The sequence below is a fragment of the Pleurodeles waltl genome, chromosome 8 (assembly GCF_031143425.1).
Source record: "Pleurodeles waltl isolate 20211129_DDA chromosome 8, aPleWal1.hap1.20221129, whole genome shotgun sequence".
NCBI lineage: Eukaryota > Metazoa > Chordata > Amphibia > Caudata > Salamandridae > Pleurodeles > Pleurodeles waltl.
The window spans coordinates 1,362,630,789-1,362,650,941 of NC_090447.1; the positions used below are offsets into that span (position 1 = coordinate 1,362,630,789).

Sequence of the window (20,153 nt, forward strand, 5' to 3'; positions counted from 1 at the left end):
GTTGGGGAGTGACCCCCTTGGGCAAGGGCCGCTCCCCATTATAGGGTGATTAGTATGGCTATTTTCCACCCTCCTGGGGGCAGAATGGCCTTTTTTGCTTGGCCAACCGGCCCCCAGGGGTGCAGAAACCCCACTCGGCACCAGGGATTTTAAAACAATATAAGGTAGGGAGTGATACACTGGGTAAGGTCTGCGCCCCTTTATGGAGTGATTATTTATTTTGGCCATTTTCTGCCCCCCCGGCAGATTGGCCTTATTTGTAGGCCAATCTGTCCCTCTTGGGGGCAGAAAACCACTAGGCACCTGGGGGATTTCTTTTTTATTTGTAGTGGTGGGGGCTGCCCACCATGGGCATACCCCCACTCTCTCAAAACAGGGAAACAGTCTTTCTGTGCCCCCCTCCTGGTAGGGCAGATGGGACCAGTTACCCCCATCTGCCACCGGGAGAGGGGGCAGATAGCCCACTAGATACCAGGAATTGTATTTTTTATTTGTATCAGGGGTGGCTACCCATCATGGACATGGCTATCCCCCCCAAGAGGGTCTATGATTATTTTGGGTGTTGTTTTTACAAGTGGGCCAGAAGAGTTTGGCTAACTTTCAGTATCATCCCACTTACAATGGGAAACCCAGACTATCAAGAGCCACGCAAGTCACCCCATTCTAGATTCCCCTAGTTGTCAGGTTTTCAAAAAGTAAAGGTTTGCTAAGCTTCCCTAGGTGCCGGCTGAGCTAGAGCCCAAAAAAAACAGCTGGGCATATTGCAAAAATGGGTTCGTTTTCAGTGGAAAAATGTGATGTGTCCATGCTGTGGTTTGGGCCCTTTCCTGTTGCGGGCACTAGTCCTACCCACCCAAGTGAGGTACCATTCTTATCGGGAACTTTACAAGAATGCTGGGTGGAAGGAGGTTTGTAGCTCTATGCAGATTCCAGAACTTTCCTTCACAGATATGTGGGAAATGTGTTTTTTATACACATTTGGAGGTTTGCATGGATTCTGGGTATCAGAGCCTGATCAAAGCCACACAAGTCACCACATCCTGGATTCCCCTGGGGGTTTAGTTTGAAAAAAATGTACAGGTTTGCTAGGTTTCCCTTGTTGCCAGCTGAGCTAGACCCCAAAATCCACAGCTAGGCACTTTGCAAAAAAGGAGTCAGTTTTCAGTGGAAACATGTGATGTGTCCATGCTGCATCTTGGCCCATTTCCTGCCCTGAGCACTAGGCCCACCCACACAAGTGAGGTACCATTTTTATTGGGAGGCTTGGGAGAATGCTGGGTGGAAGGAAGTTTGTGGCTCCCTTCAGCTCCTAGAACTTTCCATGACAGAAATATGAGGAAATTATGTTTTTCAGATAAACTTTGAGGTTTGCAATGGATTTTGGGTAATACAACCTGGTGAGAGTCACACAAGTCACCCCATCCTGGATCTCCCTGGGTGTCAATTTTTTTAAATTTAAATGTACAGGTTTGCTAGGCTTGTCTAGGTGCCAGCTATGCTAGATGCTAAAATCCACAGCTAAGCACATTGCAAAAAATGAGTCAGTTTTCAGTGGAAAAATGTGATGTGTCCATGTTGCATTTTGGGGTATTTCATGTCCTGGGCACTATGCCTACCCACACAAGTGAGGTACCATTTTTATTGGGAGAATTGGGGAAACACATAACAGTAGAGAAAGTGTTATTTCCAATTGTCTTTCGCTACATTTGTGCCTTCTAAATGTAAGACAGTGTGTAAGACAGAAGTCATTTTTCTGTCTAATTCACATGCTAGAATTGGGACCCACAAAATCAGAGATGTGCAAATAACCACAGCTTCTAAACTCCATATGAAGTACCCATTTTGGAAATACATAGGTTTCCTTGACACTTATTTTTCATTCTTAATATTTTGCCAAATGATTGCTGTATACCCAGTACACAATGAAAAACCATTGCAAGATGCAGCTCATTTATTGGCTCTGGGTACTTCGGGTTCTTGGTGAACCTACAAGCCCTATGCATCTGCACAACCAGAAGGGTCCAGTGGACATAATGGTAGACTGCTTTTGAAAATCTGCCATAGTTAGAAAAAGTTACAGATTAAAACATATGGCTGTTTTGTCAACTCAATGTCAATATTTTTGTATTTCAACTGTTAATTTCTATAAGTAAACCTTGGAGGTTCTACACAAATGACCCCTTGCTAAATTCAGAATTTTGTCTACTTTTCAGAAATGTATAGCTTTTCAGGATCCACCAATGTTTTCTTATCCATTTCAACCACTTACTAGAAGGAGGTTGAAAGCACAAAAAATAGGCAAAAATGGACGGCGTCCCAGTAAAATGCCAAAACTGTGTTGAAAAATGTGGTTTTCTGATTCAAGTCTGCCTGATCCTGGAAGATGGTAAGATGGCGATTTTAGCCCTGAAATCCCTTCCTTGATGCCATTTGCAGGGAAAAAAGACACTTTCTTCTGCAACACTTTTTCTCCATTTTTCCCAAACAACAGTGGCAGCCGGCAGTTTTAGGAGGGATACACACACACTCATTCTTTCACACACACACCCATGCACATCCATTGACAACACTCATCAACACTGAAACATGCACGCACGCACCAAACATTCATTTAAAAAGATCACTCACACACACCCACACACACTTACCTTCAGCCTCGGAAGTCCCAGGAGGGTTGGGACTGCTGCCTTCCCTCACTGGCTGACCTTAGGTCAACCAATGAGATAAGGAAGCAGTCCCACCTTCATCACAGAGGGGATGGGGTCAGTGAGACTGCTGATTCCACCCCACTCTGTGACGAGGTGTCACTGATTGGCACTCGCCTTGGGCGCTTCAGGGCTTAAGCCTGAAGCGCCCAGGTCGAAGTCAATGGGTGATGCTTCCCTCATCACCCGGGGTAGGGCCTCAAGGCACCTTTGCTGAGCCGAGGAGGTCACGCCCACAGGAGCTGTGACCTCTTCAGCCCAGCAAAGTTCAGCTCAGGCAGCCAGGAGTCTGCGCAAATCGTGCATGTCTGCACCTGGCTGCCTGACCTAAACATGAAGAGTGTTTGTTCAGCCTGATCAGCACTTTTCATGAGGGGCAAAACGTAAGGATGTGTTGCCCCTCCGCCCTAAAGGACGGGTCCGCGCCTGCCAAACAAACCAAAATGTAGCTGTAGTTTGGCTGTTTTCTCAGTCCCCTCCAGGGGAATCCACAAACCCTGGGTACCTTTAGAGTCCTTGGGATGTAGGAAAAATAAAATGATACAAATTAGGAGTGGCTATGCATAACTCAGACCTTTCTGCTCCCCATAAAGATTCATCCTCCACATTTGGGAGGGGAGGTTAGTGGGGGGTTCAACGACAATTTTATTTTCATTGTGCTCATAAGTCCTTCTGTAGTCAGGGCCATCTTCTGTTCGTGACGTCATGGAGTGCGGCGGCATCGGCGGAGATGTGTGTAGTACTTCGCCCCATCCACCAGGACGTGCCAGAGATGCGCGTGAAAGTTTTACCCAGCTGTGGAGGGTGAGGGATGATGAAGCGCGTGGCTGGCAGAGATGTCAAAGGAACAGTAGCCCTAAACCGTGAGGAAACGACCTGTTGAGAAACACGGTGTGGAAGTTGCCACGGCGGCCAAGTGCGCAAATAGGAGCGGAGGCGCCAAGATAAACCGCCCTTGAGGCGCGGAGCTACAGCTCAGGCTTTAACTTTCTCGCAGAGTAGGGGCTGCTCCAGGCGCTGCACAGACCCCGCCGTGGAGCGGCGGCAGGTGGCGCAGAGCGTCGAGAGAGCCTCCTCTGCTCGCGCACCCTGCCCTCCTCCTGCTTTGCGCCTGCTTCCTCCTCCTCGGAGCTCTGACCTACGTTTCTCGAAGGGGTGCAGCAGCGGTCTGCGAAACCGCGCCGTGGTCACCAGCATGCGAGGCCGTGCTGCTGGAGCCCCAGCTGCTGCCGAGATCTTTGTCGGCACCGCCGGGCACACTTAGGGCTCCAAAGAACAGTCTCACGGCCGCAAACTTACATGGATCCACCACACCGCGCATCCAAGAGTTGGGGGTACCCCAGCAGTTAGTGAGACTTTATTCTCGGTGTTGAGCCGACAGCGGACCACGGGCAAAGGCACTAGGATACTTGAAAAGATGAACCATCTCCCTGAGGGAGGCGTAAGGAAGTCAGACTTCTAGTACAGTGGAGGTTTCTAGGAACAGCCCCACAACTCGCATCTCGTTTCGTTCACGCATCTTTCTGTTCTTTAGCTACCGTCTGACTACCCTTCCTACCTATGGCTGACCAGGAGAAGACAGAGCTGCCCTATTCCACCTCCTCAACCTCTCAAAAGGTGGCCCAAAGCACATCGTCCATTCCCCTGGGACAGGACAGGGTCTTGCAGACCCCGACAGATTCACTTGATGAGTTGCTGTATCAGGACGCCCAACTGGCGAGTCCTGGTTGCCCCAAGGGAGATGTGTCCATGGAGAGCACCTTGGAAAAGGTGTTTGGTGAGTCATTCATGACTTCGGTGCCTGGGCAGGCAAAGAGTTTTGAATTGTGGTCGCCATTTGATATGGCGGAATCGTCCAGTGCCACCACAATGACTTCTGACACAAGCAATACTAACATCCCACCAAGTGGAGGAAGTAGCCCTGGAGTCATTACGTCTAGCAGTTTTTGGCCTGAAAATACCGTGGAAGAAATAAAATCTGCACCGGATCCTGTGACTGAGAAAGACAAGGTCACACCTAACCAAGAGTCAATCTTAGGAGTGACTAGTGTCCGCCAGCAGTCAACATCCTGGCCACTTAATCTTGATCTGTTTCGTATGCCCATTGTTCCTTTGAGCCCGGCTTTTGTAGCAATTAAAGCAAGACAGATCCTTGATGTTAATGAGCATGATTTAAACTCGTTCTCTCCAAGACTGTCTTCTCATCCCTCCCAAGATTTTGTTGAATTTTTACCACCTCAAGTTGACCATAAAGAAGATGCTGGGCAAACCTCACAGTCTTCTTCCAGGATTAAGCAGGAGAGTGCAATGCCATACTTGCTTCCAGCCACCAACCAATCTGGTCCAGGGGAGCGTCTGGAACTTCAGCAGTCAAGGTCACCAGGAACCCTATACAAGAACGAGCTGGCCTTCAAATGCGAGCCTTATGAGGCCTTGGGTGGACGGCCCTCCTCCTCCTCCCTCTTGCATCCCAGCTTGGTCTACCATGGTGGGAGCCTTCCTAGTACATCCAGCGCGTCCCAACCCAGGTACCAGACCTTTAGCTTGAATGGACACCAGCATGCATATTACCAGTCTGCAGTGCTCCAAGATCTAACCCACTTCAATACTTCTTATGCCTCTTACACCAGGTAAAGTCCCTAATAGTATATTAAATTTAACACTACCATTTCACTAAATCTTATGTTTACATATATATTATGTGTACCAGTGTGAGCATGTGATTTTTACAAGGGTAACTGTTATTGTTTTAACTTATTATTTTTATAACCAAATTTGCTGTAACTACCTAGTTTGTATAAAACGATGAACAATATCAGTACCCATTACAACTGCCCAAATGATTAAATTGGTGTATTGTGCTAGATTAAAGTTTGTAACACATGGAAACTGTGACAATTTAAAACTTTGTTATAAAATAAAAAAAATATTAGTTTATCCCCAAGCATGATTTGCCTCACTTATTTAATGTGCATTTTATCAACAAAATTTTGAGGAAAGGGTTGTGTTTGTAATTTTACATGGATGTTTACTTTGTATTTAAAAAATATTTTCACAACTGTGTACATTAACCTCAATTTAAGCCAAATCGTAGCTTAGTACACTTAGCTACATTTTGTTACATTAAAGCAAGTTAGTTTTGAACGCAGGATGTATTTGCAGTCTGTCCCTAAACATGTTTCCCTCCACTATTGACATACAGCAACATTAGTGACAAGTGTACTTTAAACCAGTAGGCCTTTGAAAATGTATGGAGGTTATTTCTGTGCTACTTTTCCATAAAAAAAAATGTAAACTTGTCATCTGCATGAACTTTAGGGAGTTTGTGAAGTTTTAAATACATAGCTGGAGTAATCGTCCACTTCGAATAGGTTTCTAGGGGAAAACGCTTTGTAAAAAAACATTTATTGGTTTGAGAATTACCTTGGGAAGATTTTTCTTGCCTAAAACAGTTCCTGCAGGAGAATTCGATTAAATGTGGGGAGTTTAGCAAACAGCATGAGCTTTGAAACGTTTCCCACCTTAAGATTTGAGCTCCTTGTATATGGCTCATGCACACTGTCTAAAATTACCTCCCACAGTAGATAAGATTCAATATTTATTACCACCCCCAGTAAATTGAAGCAGAACTTCTTAAACCTTTGTCTTTGGTGGCCGCAAGTAAATCAACACAGAAAGCCAGGGACACACACCTAAGTAGTTACTATGATTTGAACCTCAAAACAATACACACAAACACAGAAACAACGTTCATCAAACAAATGCACACATTATGACATATTTTATTTAATTCACAAACAAAAATATATGAAAATCGCAATTTTAATTGGAATTTTGGATTGTTTACAAATGTAGCTTTAATTCTAAAAGACAAAGGGCCTGATTACGACCTTGCCGGCTGGCCTACTCTGTCACAAAAGTGACTAATATCCCGCCCACCGTTTTACAAATTCCATAGGATATAATGGAGCTTGTATTATGGCGGACGGGATATCGACTGTCCCATCCGCCAAAGTCGAAATCAGGCCCAAAACGTTATGCTGAGCTCTACCTTATAATTTTATCTTTTTTGATCGAATACATGCTCTCATTTTGTGGGCCTATATCCGTGCTTCAGTTGAGGCCACATTTTGTCCTTTTACTATGTATGCTGCTCCCAAAAAATCAAGAAAAGGATATCACTTTAATTTTTAGCATTCAGTGTCAAAGTCCTTCACATTTACACAGCGTTTACATGTCTCAATTTAGCTTTTTATTATATGTATACATACTTTATTATTCTGCTATCATTTAATTTTATAATCACCTGCAGACCGCCTAAGCACTCATTGCAGCCGGGCGGCCCCTCACGCCCCTCCTTCTCAATTCACCCCCCAATTATCCCCCCTCCCCGGTTCACAGACCACATGTTAAGAATCACTACATTAAAGCTCTACTGTTTCGTTGCTCGTTTCACTCTCTATCCCTCAGGAAATTTAGGAAGGAATTTAAGACCTACCTCTTAAGGAAGAGTCGTCCTCCTCCCTGTCAACTTCGTAGCAGTCACCTTCTCTCACTTTTGTACCAGTGGATAGCTACGTGCTCCCAACTATCAGGAACATAAATTCTCCCCACTTAGTCTATGTCTTCTTCAATTGTTAAGCAAATAAACGTGTGCACCGTGTCCTGCGTGGCTGGGTCTGCACACATTTTCCCAAGCCTGACAGACAGCCATCGAATGGATAATGCAACCTCACTGTGATAGTCCGAATTGGTACAAAATAGTTTTTTTAACGTACTGATATCACAAGGATACATATATATATGAGTTACTTAATATTTTCAGAATGTTTTATAAGCTGATGTTCTCTCTTGGTGAAAAACATGATGATGATGTGGAACACATAGAACATAGTACTAGCCCAGTAAAAAAGAATACGTTTTTCCTATGTTCCTAATTTATGTACGTAATGTAATGTGACGAATGGCAGTGTGCCTAAATTGGTGACACCTATCACTCTCCCACTCAAATGACCATCTTCACAGACTCGTCTTTGATTCAGCCCATATCGGGATTTTTCTGTAAAATACATATTCGCGGTGATGGGCTATTCCAAATATATATATACATGGAATAAACACATGCAGAGTTTTTGTATAACCGCAATGAATCCTGAATAATCATTTGTTCGAGGTTCAACCATTTTAAAATCACCGGTGGAAATCAAATTATGGAATGAACTTGCTTTTTGCTGTTGTTATTTTTCGAAAATGAATAAAAATAAATTGAAGGGGGAATCAGAACTAGCCGTATTCATTTGCTTGATACTGAGACAATCTGATTCAGATGAAACATTTGTCAGAATACACTGGGCCCCATTTTTTATTTTGTTTTGGAGACTTGCTAAAAGACATATATCTCTCCCTCTTTTATTATTCATTTCCCCAGTGAGTAACCTGAGCACACGTGGATCGAATATTTTGTTTTTTCATTGCAATTTGGAAATTAGGTTTACATGTAATGTAAGTCTTATATTCTTACATGTGATTTGTAAATAAACTGCCTGCTGCTAAGTGTGCATTCTCTTCAAAGTGCTGTCTTCTTGAAATTGCACAACCGGTTTCGTTTTGTGAGACATGGGTGTTTCATTCTCATCCATATTTAGTATTGCCGAGAAGGCATTAATTGTATTTTTAAATGACAAGTTTCAGATTCAAATTCTGAAACTGTATAGTTTTGCCAGAAACAGTAGAGACGAGCTGACTGATTGCCAATTGTTACTAAAGGTTACAAATTACTATTTAAAAGACAGGGGGGACTTAAGTAATTGATCACTGTTATATATTCTACATATACTTCGATCTTCCTGTGTCCCAGGCTTCCTGTTCTGAAAGCTTTGGCACAAACAACTCCATCATTCAGGAGCACTGTAATAATCTGGAAATTCGTATGATCTTGCTTCATAAATGCAAGTTGTAGCGCATTTCAATCATACCATTGCTTAATGTGCAACATATTTTGGTTTTGAAGGTCAGATGCTGAGTCAGAGTATAGCCCCCAATACAACTTTGAAGTGCAGCATCTGAAGACATGTTTAATCTGTGGAGATGAAGCTTCTGGATGTCACTATGGGGTTCAAACGTGTGGAAGCTGCAAAGTCTTCTTTAAAAGAGCAATGGGAGGTAGTATTTTAATTGAAAGTACACACCTTGATGTATTCTATATCATTTGCTATAGTTTTTCTGTTATCACAGTATTTATAAACTGAAATGATGCGAAAAAGATTCTTTGTTTTATACATATTGAATATCTGAAGTTCTTTGTTATCTTATCAAAACCTAGAGCAAGGTAAATCTAAGCTCATATGGAAACGCACACTAATTTCACATTTCCGTCATTTATTAAACAAAAACATTCAGATGCCTTGTGTGATAAAAGTTAGTGCATCCTTACTTCTTCTTTCTCTGTTAAAAAGGTAATTAGAGTCAGGTGTTGTTAAACATATGCACATGATTACTAGATCTCTAGGAAGAGCTGCCACTAGTTTATAAAATTGGTCACAAGGGCAATTTTGTCTGCACCATTCAAGTTTGTGACAGTAAACCATTCTTAGGCCAAGCTTTACCTAGGGCGGTCGAAGCAAAATAATTGCTACTGGTTATCACTCTGAGAAAGGCTATGAAACCATTTCCAAACCATTTGAAGGCAACCATTTCACAGTGAGAAAGAACAAGATAGGTGCCAGTCAACCCAGTTGTGGAATTCCCAGCATATTGACACCAATCATACTGAATCATGAAAACAACCGTAAAGCTTCTATCAGTACGGCCAAAAGTGTTCAAATTCTTGATTCTGCATGAAGACAAGATTGAACAAGCACAGCTTCAAGGAGAGATAACCAGGATAAAACCTCTCTTTCCAAAACAGCATTGCTGCATGGCTTAGCACTGCCAGAAAGTGTATTAAAGAACTACTAGAACAATGTTGTTTTGACTAATGAGACCAAAGAAGAGTTGATTGGCCAAAAAACAAACATTTCCCCAAGATCCTAATACCAAATGCAAGAAATCAGATTTGTGGTCTTAATCAACAACCACAATACTTGTCAGGGTGAACTACAAAAGTCACTAAATTAACTTGTGCTTAACCCTCTGGTAACCCAGCACAAAAGCAGTCAGGCTTTAACTTAGAAGCAATGTGTAAAGCATTTATGCAGCACACAAACAGTAATAAAGTAACAACATAATACAAGAAAAATCCCACACTAAATTAGGAAAATAGAGTGCATTTTAATAAATGAAAGAATACCAAAATGAAAAAAATTAAATCATTAGAAATGGAGATATGCAATTTCAAAGTTTTAGGTAAGTATAGCATCTAAAAGCATAAAACGCAGCACCAGGAGACAGTGAGAAGTTCAGACCAACTGCAATGAAGCGTGGGCCAGGTAAAAGGACCAGGCGAGTCCTTTTGAAAAAGCTACCTTCTCAAATTCCCGCATGAAGAGTCCAGTTTGCAGGGGAGAAGGCTGCAAGGAGCAGGGAGAGCGTCCCAGATGGTGGTTGCTCTTGCACGAAGAGCAGAGCTGGCCTTATGGGCTGTCATTACTGTAGTGTAAAGTGCAGATTTCACATTGCAGGCAAAGAGTCAGGTTCACCGGAGCTTTGTGTTGGTGGTTGTTGGACCTGGCCATTTTTGCAGGTTCATCCCCAGACTTTTTGCCTCCTTCCTCCTATTTTTTCTGACCTCTTGTTGTTGGCTCTAGGACTCTGAGCATTTTATCACTGCTGATCAGTGCTAAAGTGCAGGTGCTCTCCCTTCTCAAGTTGGTATGATTGGCTTATAACTGATTGGCACATTTAATTTACCTGTAAGTCCCTTGTACAGTGAAATCCCTAAACCCAGGGCCTGTAAATTAAATGCTATTAGTGGGCCTGCAGCGCTGCTTGCGCCACCCACAGAAGTAACCTTTCAAACATGTCTCAGGCCTGCTAGCGCAGGGCCTGCATGCACGGTTTTGTGCCACAGGGACCTGGCATCTAAATGTACCTGCCAGGCCCAGAACTCCCCTGTTACTACATGTAAGTCACCCCTAAGGTAGGCTCTAGGTAGCCCTATTGGCAGGGTGCTATGTATGTAGAAGGCAGTACATGTGCCTGGTTGCGTGACCTGTCCGGGTAGTGTCAAACAGCCTATTGGGGTTCTCACTGCTGTGAATGCTGCCTTCTCATAGTATTGCATTGGAAATGCCCTGCCTTATGTTTAGGGGGTATTGTCTGATTTATGAGGGGTAGAGTAGGCATGTTTGGTATGGTTGTAATAGTAGTGAGAAATTCTACTTACTGGTGTAGGTGGCTTTTTTATTATCATTACAGAAATGCCACTTCTAGAATGTGAGCATTTCTCTGTGCTTATAACTCTGGTGTTTCGCATCTTGACTCCAACTGCAATTGTTTCTATAGTTAACGTTTTTTTTATTTTGCCAAGTCTTCTTTCCTCACTTTGCACTCATATTTTGTGTTTTTTTTAACTTCTAGTGCCCTGCGAACTGAATGCGCATGACTGGCAAAAACATGCCCAGCAGGACAAAAAAAATGGAATAATTGTATTTTCTGTAGTTAATGTTTGTTATTTTGCCAGGTCTTTTTTTCCTTACTTTCTACTCATGTTTTGTTTTTGCTCGTGGGCACTTTTCTCAAAGATGACTATTATCTTAATATTGTAAAGCAATATTGTTTCTTTCTTATGTATATTTCTCAAAATTATACTTTAACACATAATTGTGCAGTACGCCCCAATCCACCCCACTCCAATCCAGTCTGTCCCACTCCAATCCACTCACCCCAATCCACTTCAGTCTACCACACTTTAATCCTCCCAACCCACCCAACTCCAACCTGCTCCACTCCAATCCAAAGCAATCTGCCCCACTCCAATCCAAAACAATCTGCCCCACTCCAACCCAAAACAATGTGCCCCACTTCAATCTGCCCCACTCTGATCCAAACTAATCTGCCCCACTCCAATCCAAAACAGTCTGCCCCACTCCAAAACAATCTGCCCTGCTCCAATCAGCCACACTCCAGTCCAATCCACCCCCTCCATCCCAATCTACCACTCGTCAATACTCCCAACCCACCCACTCCAATCTGCCCCTCTTATTCCAAAACATTCTGCCCCATTCCAGTCCACAACATTCTGCCCTACCCCAATCCAAAACAATATGCCCCACTCCAACATGCTCCACTCCAAACCGAAACAATCTGCCCCACTCCAGTCTCCCCCAATCCAATCTCATCTGCCCCACTCCAATCTACTGCCTCACCACGTTCTGCCACACTCCAGTCTGCCCCAATCAATTCATCCTAGTCCAATCTGCCCCACTCCAATTCAAAACAATCTGCCCCATTTCAATCCAAAACAATATGCCCCTTTCCAGTCTGCCCTACCGCAATCCAAAAAATCTGTCCCACTACAATCCAAGAGTCTGCCCCACTACAATCCAAAACAATTTGCCAAACCCCAAAACAATCTGCTCCAATTCATTCTGCCCCACTCCAATCCAAAACAATCTGCCCACTCCAATCCAAAGCAAACTGCTTCTCTCCAATCTGCCCCACTCCAATCGAAAACAATCTGCCCCACCTCAATCCAAAACAATGTACCCCACTCTAATCTAAAACAATCTGCCTCACTCAAATCTAAAACAATCTGCCCCACTCCAATCCAATCTGCCACACTCCAATCCAACCCACCCAACTCCAGTTTGCCCACTCCCATTGAGCCCCACTCCAATCCAAAACAATCTGCCCCACTCTATTCTGTCCCACTCCAATCCAAAAACAATCTGCCCTACTCAATTCCAAAACAGTCTGCCCCACTACAATCCAAAACAATCTGCCCCACTCTGATCCAAAACAGTCTGCCACTGCAATCCAAAGCAATCCGCCCCACTCCAATCTGCCCCACTCCAATCCAAAACAATCTGTCCCACTCCAATCCAAAACAATCTGTCCCCACTCAAATCCAAAACAATCTGCCCACTTCAGTCCAAAGCAATGTGCCCCACTCCAATCCAAATCAATCTGCTCCACTCAAATCCAAAACAATCTGCCCCACTCCAATCTAAAACAATCACAATCTGCCCACTCCAAACCAAAGCAGTGTGCCCCTCCAGTCCAAAGCAATCAGCACCACTACAGTTGAAAACAATCAACCCCACTATAATCCAAAACAGTCTGCCACACTTCAATCCAAAACAATCTGCCCTACTCCAGACCCAAAAATATGCCCCACTTCAGTTTGCCCCACTTCAGTCCCGACAATCTGCCCACCTACAATTCAAAACAACCTTCCCACTCCAATCCAAAATAATCTGCCCGCTCCAGTCCAAACCAATCAGCCCCATTCAAGTCCAAAACTTTCTACCCCAGTCTGATCTAAAACAATCTGCCCCACTCAATACAGAAACTCAAATTCCCCCACTCCAATCTACTCCACCCACCCCAATTCCCCCACCCCACTCCAATCCAGCCCGCCTCACCTCAATCTGTCCCACTCCAATTGGCCCCATTCTAATCCAAAACAATCTTTCCCAATTCAATCCTTAACAATCTGCCTCACTCTAATACAAAACAATATGCCTGAATTCCAATCCAAAACAATCTGCCTCTCTCTAATCTGTTCCACTCCAATCCAAAACAATATGCCCCACTCCAGTCTGCCCTACTAAAATCCAAACAATCTACCCCACTACAATTCATAACAATTTACCCCACTCCCCTCAGTCCCAGAACAAACCAAAACAATCTGCCACTGCAATCTAAAGCAGTCTGCCCCACTCCAATCCAAAACAATCTACCTCATTTCAGTTTGCACCATTCCATCTAAAACATCTGCTCACTCAATCCAAAGCAATGTGCCCCACTCCAATCTGCCCCACTCAATCCAAAACAATGTGCCCTACTCCAACCTGCTCCACTCCAACCCACAACAATTTGCCCCACTCCAATATGTCCCACTCCAATCCACACCAGTCTGGCCCACTCCAATCTGCCCTACTCCAATCCAAACCAATCTGTCCCATTCTAATATGCCATCACTTCACTCTGCCCCACTCTATTCTAAAACAATCTGCCCCACCCAAATGTGCCCCACTCCAATCCAATACAATCTGCTCCACTTCAATACAAAACAATCTGTCCTACTCTAGGCCAAAAAATATGCCCCACTTCAGTCTTCCCCACTTCAATCCAAAAAATATGCCCACCTACAATCCAAAAAAATCTTCCCCACTCTAACTTGTCCCCCTACAAACCAAAAAAATCAGCTCCACTCCAACCTACCCCACTCCAATCCAAACCAATCCATAGTACTCCAATCCAAAACAATCTGCCCACTCCAATCTAAAAAATCTGCCCCATTCCAGCCCAAGACAATCTGCCCCATTCCAATCCGAAACATTCTACCCCACTCCGATCGAAAACAATTTGCCCCACTCCAATACAGAAACTCCAATTCCCCCACTCCAATCTAATCCACCTACCCCAATCCACCCCACCCCACTCCAGTCCACCTCACCTCAATCTGTCCCACTTCAATTGGCCCCATTCTAAACCAAAACAATCTGCCTCAATTCAATCCATAATAATCTGCCCCACTCCAATCCAAAACAATTTGCCCTAATTCCAATCCAAAAACATTCTGCCTCACTCTAATCTGTTCCACTCCAATCCAAAACATTCTGCCATACTCCATTCCAAAACCATCTGCCCCACTCCAATTCAAAACAATATGCCCCACTCCAGTCTGCCCTACTAAAATCAAAACAATCCGCCCCACTATAATCCAAAACAATCTGCCCTACTCCAGTCTGTCCCGGAACAAACCAAAACAATCTGCCACTGCAATCTAAAGCAGTCTGCCCCACTCCAATCCAAAACAATCTACCTCACTCCAGTTTGCCCCACTCCAATCCAAAACAGTATGCCCACTCCAATCCAAAGCAATGTGCCCCACTCCAATCTGCCCTACTAAATCCAAAACAATGTGCCTTACTCCAACCCGCTCCACTCCAACCCAAAACAATTTGCCCCACTCCAATCTGCCCCACTCGAATCCAAAACAGTGTAGCCCACTCCAATCTGCCCTGCTCCAATCCAAGCCAATCTGTCCCACTCTAATATGCCATCACTCCAATCTGCCCCACTCTAATCTAAGGCAATCTGCTCCAACCAAATCTGCCCCACTCCCACCCAATTCAATTTGTCCCATTTCAGTCAAAACAGTCTGCCTACTCTATTCCAAAACTGTCTGCCCCACTTCAACTTAAAACAATCTGTCCTACTCTAGGCCAAATAATATGCCCACTTCAGTCAGCCCCACTACAAACCAAAAAATCTGCCCAACTACAATTCAAAACAATCTGTCCCACTCCAATCCAAAACCATCTGCCCCACTCTCACCTTTCCCACTAGAAACCAAAACAATTGGCCCCCCTCCAAACTACCCCACTCCAATCCAAAACAATCTGCCCCACTTCAATACAAAACAATCTGTCCTACTCTAGGCCAAAAATATGCCCCACTTCAGTCTGCCCCACTTCAATCCAAAAAAATATGCCCACCTACAATTCAAAACAATCTGCCCCATTACAATCCAAAACAATCTTCCCCACTCTAACTTGTCCCCCTACAAACCAAAAAAATCAGCTCCACTCCAACCTACCCCACTCCAATCCAAACCAATCCATAGCACTCCAATCCAAAACAATCTGCCCCACTCCAATCTAAAAAAATCTGCCCCATTCCAGCCCAAACCAATCTGCCCCATTCCAATTCAAAACATTCTACCCCACTCTAACCTGTCCCACAACAAACCAAAACAATCGGCCCCACTCCAAACTACCCCACTTCAATACAAAACAAATCTGCGCCACTCCAATCCAAAACAATCCAATCTACCCCTCTCCAGTCCAGAAAATCTGCCCCATTCCAGTCCAAAACAATCTGCCCACTCCAGTCCAAACACTCCACCCCACTCTGATCTAAAACAATCTGCCCCACTCTAATACAGAAACTCAAATTCCCCAACTCCAATCTAATCCACCCACCCCAATCCACCTCACCTCACTCCAATCCAGTCCACCTCACCCCAATCTGTCCCACTCCAATTGGCCCCATTCTAATCCAAAACAATCTGCCCCACTTCAATCCATAACATTTCTGCCACACTCCAATCCAAAACAATTTGCCCGAATTCCAATTTCCAATCCAAAACAATCTGCCTCACTATAATCTGTTCTACTCCAATCCAAAACATTGTGCCCTACTTCATTCTAAAACCATCTGCCCCACTCCAATCCAAAACAGTATGCCCCACTCCAGTCTGCCCTACTGAAATCCAAACAATCTGCCCTACTACAATCTGCCCCACTCCAGTCTGTCCCAGAACAAACCAAAACAATCTGCCACTGAAATTTAAAGCAATCATCCCCACTCCAATCCAAAACAATGTTCCTCTCTCCAGTGTTCCCCTCTCCATTCCAAAACAATCTGCCCACTACAATCCAAAGCAATGTGCCCCACTCCAATCTGCCCCACTCAATCCAAAATAATGTGCCCTACTCCAACTTGCTGCACTTCAAACCAAAACAATCTGCACCACTTGAATTCAAGCCAATCTGGCCTATTCCAATCCAAGCCAATCTGTCCCAGTCTAATATGCCCCACTACAATCTGCCCCACTCTAATCTAAGACTATCTGTTCCACCCAAATCTGCCCCAATCCAATTCAATGTGACCCACTCCAGTCCAAAACAGTATGCAACACTTCAGTCTGCCCCACTACAAACCAAAAAATCTGTCCCACTCCAATCCAATCCAATCTGCCCCACTCTAGTCCAAAAGAATATGCCCCACTTCAGTCTGCCCCACTACAACTCAAAACAATTTGCCCCACTACAATCCAGAACAACCTGCTCCGCTCTAACCTCCAGTTCCCCCAAGCCAGTCTTCCCCACTCGAATCCAATGCAACCCACCCCAAACTAGTCCACCTCATACAAATTTGCCACACACCAATCGAAAATCAACTACCTCATTCCAATCCAAAACAATCTGCCCAACTCCAATCCAAGACAGTCTGCCCTACTTCATTCCAAAACCATCTACCCCACTCCAATCCAAACAGTATGCCCACTCCAGTCTGCCCCACTCCAATCCGAACAATCTGCCCCACTCCAATCCAAAACAAGCTGCCCCAGTACAAACTAAAACAATCTACCACTACAATCCAAAGCAATCTGTCCAATCCAATCCAAAATAATCTGCCTCACTCCAATCTGCCTCACTCCAATCCAAACAACCTGCCCACTCCATTCCAAAGCAAAGTGCCCCACTCTAGTCTGCTGCACCCCAATCTAAAACAATCAGTCCCAGTCCAAAACAATCTGCCCCACTCCAATCCAAAACCCACCCCACTCCAAACCACCACATTCCAATTCACCCATCCCACTCAAATCCAACCTATTCCAATCCAACTCACCCCAATCCAGCAAACCCCAATCCAGTCTAACCCAATCCATCCACCCACTGCAATCAATCCACCTCACCCCAGTCTATCCCAATTCAATCCACCTTAATCCACTGCGGTCCAATCCAGTTCACCTCAATCAACTCACCCCAATCCATCCCACACCACCTTAAACCTCCACCCCACTCCAATCTACCCCACTAAAATCCAATCTACCTCATCCAATCCAACCCACCCAAATCCAATACACCCCACTCAATGCAACCCACCTCACTCCATTCCCCTCCAGTCCACCCCACTTCAATCCAATTCACCCCACTCAATCCATCTTACCCCACACCAAACCAATCCACCCTACCTCAGTGCATTCCACCTCACTCCAATCCACCGTAACACAGACAAATCCAGTCCACTTTACCACACCCCAATCCAATCCACCCTACCCCACCCTATTTCAATCCACCCCACTCCAATCCACTCACCCCATCCACTCTACTCCACCTCACCCCACTCTATTGCAATCCACCACACTCTACTGCAATCCAACCCAATCCAGTCCTACCCACTCCACTTTAATCTACCCCACTTAACTCGAATCTACCCCACACCGCTCCACTTCTTGCTACTCCAATGCACCCCAGTCCAATCCACACCATCCCAGTTCAGTGCACTCCACTCCAGTCCACTCCAGCCTATCCCACTCCAGTCCAATTCACCTTAACCCACCCCACGCAATCCAATACAATCCACCTTATTCCACCCACCTCTGTCCGTCCCACCACACTCCAAGCCACTTTAATTCAACCCACCCCAACCCAATCATCCCTCCTCACCAATCTAATCCACCCACCCCAATCCACCTCACCTCACTCCAATCCAGTCCACCTCACCCCAATCTGTCCCACTCCAATTGGCCCCATTCTAATCCAAAACAATCTGCCCCACTTCAATCCATAACATTCTGCCACACTCCAATCCAAAACAATTTGCCCGAATTCCAATTTCCAATCCAAAACAATCTGCCTCACTATAATCTGTTCTACTCCAATCCAAAACATTGTGCCCTACTTCATTCTAAAAATTCTAAGACTGAAATCCAAACAATCTGCCCTACTACAATCTGCCCCACTCCAGTCTGTCCCAGAACAAACCAAAACAATCTGCCACTGAAATTTAAAGCAATCATCCCCACTCCAATCCAAAACAATGTTCCTCTCCAGTGTTCCCCTCTCCATTCCAAAACAATCTGCCCCCTACAATCCAAAGCAATGTGCCCCACTCCAATCTGCCCCACTCAATCCAAAATAATGTGCCCTACTCCAACTTGCTGCACTTCAAACCAAAACAATCTGCACCACTTGAATTCAAGCCAATCTGGCCTATTCCAATCCAAGCCAATCTGTCCCAGTCTAATATGCCCCACTACAATCTGCCCCACTCTAATCTATGACAATCTGTTCCACCCAAATCTGCCCCAATCCAATTCAATGTGACCCACTCCAGTCCAAAACAGTATGCAACACTTCAGTCTGCCCCACTACAAACCAAAAAATCTGTCCCACTCCAATCCAATCCAATCTGCCCCACTCTAGTCCAAAAGAATATGCCCCACTTCAGTCTGCCCCACTACAACTCAAAACAATTTGCCCCACTACAATCCAGAACAACCTGCTCCGCTCTAACCTCCAGTTCCCCCAAGCCAGTCTTCCCCACTCGAATCCAATGCAACCCACCCCAAACTAGTCCACCTCATACAAATTTGCCACACACCAATCGAAAATCAACTACCTCATTCCAATCCAAAACAATCTGCCCAACTCCAATCCAAAACAGTCTGCCCTACTTCATTCCAAAACCATCTACCCCACTCCAATCCAAACAGTATGCCCACTCCAGTCTGCCCCACTCCAATCCGAACAATCTGCCCCACTCCAATACAAAACAAGCTGCCCCAGTACAAACTAAAACAATCTACCACTACAATCCAAAGCAATCTGTCCAATCCAATCCAAAATAATCTGCCTCACTCCAATCTGCCTCACTCCAATCCAAACAACCTGCCCACTCCATTCCAAAGCAAAGTGCCCCACTCTAGTCTGCTGCACCCCAATCTAAAACAATCAGTCCCAGTCCAAAACAATGTGCCCCACTCCAATCCAAAACCCACCCCACTCCAAACCACCAAATTCCAATTCACCCATCCCACTCAAATCCAACCTATTCCAATCCAACTCACCCCAATCCAGCCCACCCCAATCCAGTCTAACCCAATCCATCCACCCACTGCAATCAATCCACCTCACCCCAGTCTATCCCAATTCAATCCACCTTAATCCACTGCGGTCCAATCCAGTTCACCTCAATCAACCCACCCCAATCCATCCCACACCACCTTAAACCTCCACCCCACTCCAATCTACCCCACTAAAATCCAATCTACCTCATCCAATCCAACCCACCCAAATCCAATACACCCCACTCAATGCAACCCACCTCACTCCATTCCCCTCCAGTCCACCCCACTTCAATCCAATTCACCCCACTCAATCCATTTTACCCCACACCAAACCAATCCACCCTACCTCAGTGCATTCCACCTCACTCCAATCCACCGTAACACAGACAAATCCAGTCCACTTTACCACACCCCAATCCAATCCACCCTACCCCACCCTATTTCAATCCACCCCACTCCAATCCACTCACCCCATCCACTCTACTCCACCTCACCCCACTCTATTGCAATCCACCACACTCTACTGCAATCCAACCCAATCCAGTCCTACCCACTCCACTTTAATCTACCCCACTTAACTCGAATCTACCCCACACCGCTCCACTTCTTGCTACTCCAATGCACCCCAGTCCAATCCACACCATCCCAGTTCAGTGCACTCCACTCCAGTCCACTCCAGCCTATCCCACTCCAGTCCAATT

The 20,153-nt window shown here is 45.0% G+C and overlaps 1 protein-coding gene across 1 annotated transcript in view; it reads left to right on the forward strand.

Moving 5' to 3' along the window:
* The first annotated feature begins 3,702 nt into the window (after positions 1–3,702).
* Positions 3,703–20,153, forward strand: part of PGR (progesterone receptor) — a 999,103-nt gene continuing 982,652 nt past the window's right edge. The window contains exons 1-2 of the mRNA XM_069202382.1: positions 3,703–5,335; positions 8,716–8,867. Coding sequence (XP_069058483.1) covers positions 4,266–5,335; positions 8,716–8,867 — 1,222 coding nt within the window. The 5' untranslated portion in view covers positions 3,703–4,265. The remainder of the gene's footprint in view (positions 5,336–8,715; positions 8,868–20,153) is intronic.